The 6,282-nt window shown below is 38.6% G+C and overlaps 1 protein-coding gene across 1 annotated transcript in view; it reads right to left on the bottom strand.

Annotated features, from left to right (window-relative positions):
* The window catches only part of LOC124740720 (piggyBac transposable element-derived protein 4-like), a 104,328-nt gene extending 101,599 nt beyond the window's left edge, over nucleotides 1-2,729 (bottom strand). The window contains exon 1 of the mRNA XM_047248630.1: nucleotides 2,638-2,729. Coding sequence (XP_047104586.1) covers nucleotides 2,638-2,729 — 92 coding nt within the window. The remainder of the gene's footprint in view (nucleotides 1-2,637) is intronic.
* Between the last annotated feature and the right edge of the window lie 3,553 nt (nucleotides 2,730-6,282).

Raw genomic sequence — 6,282 nt, forward strand, 5'->3', positions numbered from 1 at the left:
ACCTTGCACCGTGTTATTGACGATGAAACACAGAAATTGCATTTGAATTAAATTCAAAAGGCACAATGACGACTTAAGTAAAAGAGGACTGACACACTAACTTTCTATGATTTGAACCTCTCGTGTGAGTCCAGTTTTAGAATCCGATTCTTCACTTCAGGATTACTGTATCCCTTGGACCTTCTTATTGACGATGAAATACAGAAATTGCATCCGAATTTAATACAAAAGCCACAACGCCGACATAAGTAAAAGAGGACTGACACTCTCACTTTCTATGATCTGAACCTCTCCTGTGATTCCAGTTCTAGATTCCGATGCTTCACTTCAGGTTTACTGTATACCTTGCACCTTCTTATTGACGATGAAACACAGAAATTGCATCGGAATTAAATTCAAAAGGCACAATGCCGACTTAAGTACAAGAGGACTGACACTCTAACTTTCTATGATTCGAACCTCTCCTGTGAGTCCAGTTTTAGATTCCGATTCTTCACTTCAGGTTTAGTGTATCCCTTGGACCTTCTTATTGACGATGAAATACAGAAATTGCATCCGCATTTAATACAAAAGGCACAATGCCGACTTAAGTAAAAGAGGACTGTCACTCTCTCTTTCTATGATTTGAACCTCTCCTGTGGGTCCAGTTTTATATTCCGATGCTTCACTTCAGGTTTACTGTATACCTTGCACCTTCTTATTGACGATGAAATACAGAAATTGCATCGGAATTTAATACAAAAGGCACAATGCCGACTTAAGTACAAGAGGACTGACACTCTCCCTTTCTATGTTTTTAACCTCTCCTGTGAGTTGTGATGTTACAAAATAGAAGTGATGTTGCTATTCCATGGAAAGTTGGAAATTAAGATTTAGCTTACTGTTTTATCAATCACAATTGGCGTAAGAATCATGGATTGACCATTGTCATAAAATATTGCATATTGAGATGTGATTAGTTTTTACTTGCAGTTTCGCGTGGCTTGAGGCAGTCTCAACTAGCGTGCTATTGATTAAGAAATTGCGTTATCGTCTTTCTAATTACTTCATGATCGTAGATACGATCATACCCGGTTGTGAAGTTATTGTTATGACAAAACAAAATTTCCTAAGGGACCAGAAAGTTCTTAAGGGCGCAAAAACAACTGTAACATCACACAAAAGGGAAATTCGATATTAAAGCTGATGCAAGAAGACGATAAAACAGTTTTCTTTTTATCAATGTAACACGCACATTGGACTGCTGATCTTGGTGTCTGTAATATTAGCAAAATGCATAATTAAAATGAAAATAATACTGAGGAGATAATAGAAATGAGCACTGCTAAATGATTCAGTATTCCCAGAACAAATATTTATTATAATTAAAACATATATCGTACCTTAAGCTTAATACAACAATGACGGTAGATTTTTATGTCCGTATCATGTCCATTTAGCGCTCTTTTATATAGCCATTGTCTTCTTTGAGTCGCTCGTGCGTCGTCACGGTAAGTTATAACAGTTCTTTACACTTCACTCAACTCAGACATACACGTTTTTATACATTTAGTAAAAATTAGATCAGACTGCCACAAATCTGCGTCCGTTTTACTTCAGAAAAACAGTAAAAGTCTTCTTAGCGCTCCAGGCTTCATTTGTTCTCCCTCGAACAAAATAGTGAAGGATCGTATATCTATCCGTATTTTTCTGTTTTTATTGCCGCCCAAAGACGACAAATTACATTATCTAGAAAATTCCACCGTCGCCATGCGACGCCTTATTATATATTAATCATTCTTTATAAACAAGTATTTGCCTTCTGGCTGAATTTGCTGTTTTAATTAAGCCAAAAATAGCGAATATCACATTGCCTCCCATGAGGAGAGAGGGAATGCCGAAGGATTACCTCGATCCTCATGTCCTCATGAGATATTCGTGATTTTTGGTGTGACATTTACATAACGTTACTGGCGTACAAAGTACATAAATTGAAATCACATTTATAAACATATATCAGATATTTATCATTTTTCAAAATAAAGTTTTTCATTCTTTGTTCATCAGTCACTTCATTCCATAATACCAAGACTAACATTTATGTGCATTTTTAAGTTTGGTCCATATTTGCTTATAACAATAAGTGAACGTTCATTTCGCTCTTCAGGGGATAGAATTCAGAAATTACTTTCTCTTGAGCTTAACAACTAATACATGAGTACAGTAAGTGCTTATTTGCACTAAACTAGAGTGGTCAATGTTCGAGCATCTGTTGACTCATTGTGGTTCAATTACAGTTTAATAACGTAGCACTACACTTCGTGATGCTTTCACTTTCTGTGTTAGCTGTCTACGGCGTTCATCATGCAGTACATCTGTCCTTTCCGCTGTGGTGCCAGGAATTCATGCGGCTTCCCGGGTTTTTATTTACAATATGAAACAGAAGTGGAAAATTATTAGTATAACTTATAACCTATTGGATACATTTGTTAAGGATCGGGATTGGTCTGGAGTTTAGGGTCTTCCTATAGTGCACAATCATTTTCTTTGTCCATCAAGAGACTGGATTATAATTCATTTTAGCAGTGTTCAGGAGTGCCGGTATTAATGGCTTTAAGGTCTGAGTAATCTAACAATCTACTTCTCACTCATCTTAACTTCAACTCAAGAAAATCGCTTAATTTACATATGAAGATGTAGTCACACAAGTGTACAAATGTCTTTCCTCCAGTATGTACGATTGAAGTCATGGCGGTTAGCAGTTTAAAGTTTGGATTGTTTCGTCACCCACACGTCAGCCACTCACAGCGGCTGCACAGTGTTGCGTGAGCTCCAACACTCAGTATCCGTTCGCGCTCAGGCTGTAACAGAGATGGTGGTCGTCGAGTGCTCCATTTTTTTTTTTTTTTATGAACTTCGTATCACACGAGTGCATCGATACAAACACCTCGCGCGCGTTTTCCATCGGAGGAGCCAGACACTGAAGCTGCCTCCATACTTCTCTGTCAACTGCCTCCCATGAGGCTCACAGGTAAGTGACGACGAATGTTTTAGCTGTCGCTGCACTTAGAACAACACTGAACTTTGCGTTGCACCTGTTGTCGTAGCCTTGACTTCTTTTTACACTTGCAGTACAACACTACCACTAGTATACAGTGAACAGTTATTTTTATTATGCACGTCGCACTTTAGTGTGCATCTTCACACAGCATTCGTGCTTAGTTCCTTCGCCGATGGAGTTCATTTACAAAACAATTAATTTTGCAGGTTTCCTCCCTTGGTACAGAAAGACTTATATTCTACTATTTACAAAAGATCACTTACGAGCTAATATTTACAATTAATGGTCACTCCTTTTGTTAAGTCCAGTGAACAACTGCTTTATGAATGGACTCTTTATATCTCAAGGTTTACTTTCACTAGTGAACCTAAAAATATTCTTTCAAACTTTCTTTTAAGTGCTCATCTCCTCATTATGAAAACTACAGGTTTCGCAACACTCGTTGCATTTATTCTTTAGTGCACCCAAGATCATTTTCTACTGCCACGCAGCATATCTACTACTTAACGAGTACACATTTAACGCTGAATCTTTTTTTTTCTTTTTGTGCTTTCCTTTGTGCTTGCCAAATTTTTTTTATATTTGAGGGCAGACTGGATAACAATAGTTCTCCCTCTTCGCTTCATGTACTCAGCAATCGTTCTCTGTTAAAAAAAAATAGGGTAACGCATGTCTACTTTTTTTCGCATGAATGGAATTACCGACAGTTCACTGGGTTTACGCAACCGGTCCATAACAAACATTACCAAAGCTAGCGAAGTTCATCACGCTACGTGTCTCATTTCTCATAAGCACTGCTTTGCTTCGAAGCACACGTGCCTTTTACAAGTCGACCCTTGGTCTGGGTTAATGAACCAGGATCAAAAGGAACGGGCACAAGGAAAATGGATTTCATAAGAGGAGTGTCTCAGGAGACATTTTTGCAATAAAATCTGCATGTAAATAAAATTATCATAATAAACATAGGCACATATATAAATTTCAACTTCTTTCATTACAGCATGCTTTGCTACTTCTACGTCTTACTCTGGTTATAGTCAGTATTAAGTTTAAATATCACTGCATTGCATGTTCTTTAGATTAGCCTTCAATTAGGGTATTGAATGGTCGCTAGATTACACTACAAATCTTCTGAAGATCTTTACTTGGACTTATTTATGATACAGGGGGCTTGCTGTGTGGTTATTTAGTAACTTGATTCTACTGAAATCAATTCGTCAGCTAACATTCCTCATATACTCTTTACATTGGGCTCAGATCACAGGGAAATAGTTTACTTTCATAGCAATTAATGGCCTCGTTGAGTACTTACGCTACATTATTGATGCTTCATGGTTTGCCTCCATTTGTACTGTATTTCACCTTACTTAGTTTACTACAGCTTATTGTCTCCTTGCGTGAACACGTGTGGGTTACCACTTGTTTTTTCCATTTAACAGCACGCTTTAACTAAACTTTAAGCTATTTCTTCTACTCCTGTCCACTGTCTGGACTGTTTGAACATGTACCCCCTTTTTTTTTTTTTTTAAGCAGGTAATTTGGGCTTTTACTACAGAACTTCAAGTACTTACATTACTAAAAATAAATCTATAAATATTCTTGTACCTTGAGAGAAGTGCTTATTTACGCATCCTTCTCCATTTCTCACCTTTACATATTTATATAGCTCCGGGCAATCGCCTCGCAAGCATTTTTTTTTTTTTTTTTTTTAATACTAACTTAAAATTAAATTGAAATTCTTGGTGCAACCCCAGTTTCCTGCTTCAGCTTGTTGAAGAAATATCGGTTCAATGTCCATCACTATAAACAATTTTTTCATACATAGCATTTAATACTTAAAGTTTACATGTAATAGCCGTTACCATGTAGTCAGTGTGCTGTTCAACACAATACTTATTATTAACAGTTCACACAAGGAAATTTCCAGTACGCAAGAGGCTGGAAACCGAAACAGATTCTATCAGCAGTTGAGGCTGTGTCTGTAAACTAACTCTTTGTTTCAATGGACCAATCGCTCCCGATATGGAGCAGCCCTGAATCGGTAATGATAAAACTTTTGAAACAGAAGACACCTGTCTGAAAAGACATGATGACATCACATTGATGTTTGCTCCTGTATCAACATTGGCTGTGACAGGAATGTTGGCAATAGAAATCTTAATCGAAGCCTGGACCTGTTCATCATAAATGTCATTAACGTCTTGAGCTTCTAGGTCAGGTGCAAGGTCATCTCGTAAGTCGGTCTCATGGTCGTACCGTATCGCATTAACATACTCAGAATCAGAGTATTCGTTAGTACCCCCACTCAAAATCCGCAGCGACCTCTAGGAGGCTGAAAGGCGCTGCCTCTAATTTTCCGCAGGATGTTTAACCTGTTTGTCATTCATGGCCGTAAGTGTTTGTTCCGTTTTATATTGGTGCTGGTTATGTGGTACAAATGCCGGTGTAGAGGGGTAAAATCCACTGGGTGCATTCACTTGTGAATAAAATACTTGAGACGGCTGCTGTCGCCCGATCTTTTGGTTGCCGGCAGAATCATTTCCTTGTGAAGGAAAGTTAGCATTTGGTACCGTTTGAAAATTGTTCCGCGGTCCTCTATTCTGTGAAAAGTTGTTCTGATGTGCTGGGTGGCCTCCGCCTTGCCCATGCCACTTGCTATTTTTCGACCTATAACTTTGATTGTACACTGGTCCATTTGAAAAATTACCACTAGTTTGTGGAGAATTTCCATACTGCTCAGGCGCAGAATTAAACGGTGGGTTTCCGTACTGATGTTGTACCTGGTGGTTGTAAATTGGGTGGTATCTCTGCTGATTACTGTAATTGGTTTTCTGCTTCCGTTTAAAGTTATTGCCGTTTGCGTTTTGATAACCGCTGGCAGGTTGGTAACAGCGGTCGCAGTAGCTCGCTCTCTCCTTGGGCGCATTGTTGTCCGCGTGCGATGCATTCTGCTGGCAGCCAGGGAAGAATTTGGCGCTGCCAACCTTGGAGCCCACATCCTCGCTAATTAAATCTAAGGAATCCAGCACAGAAAGGAATACATCCGTGTCTTCTTCGGACACATTTACTAATTTCTCTCTAATAGACACAGGGAGTTTGCTTTTGAGAATCATAATTACGTCCTTGGAAGAAATCGGAGAATCCCAGAATTTAATTTTTGCTAGATACTTCTCGAAGTATGGCCGGAGACTTCCATGCTTCTCATTGAAAATTTCCGCACCGTACACCTCCTTCCTTAATCT

Source organism: Schistocerca piceifrons, unplaced genomic scaffold (assembly GCF_021461385.2).
Source record: "Schistocerca piceifrons isolate TAMUIC-IGC-003096 unplaced genomic scaffold, iqSchPice1.1 HiC_scaffold_1806, whole genome shotgun sequence".
NCBI classification, from domain to species: domain Eukaryota; kingdom Metazoa; phylum Arthropoda; class Insecta; order Orthoptera; family Acrididae; genus Schistocerca; species Schistocerca piceifrons.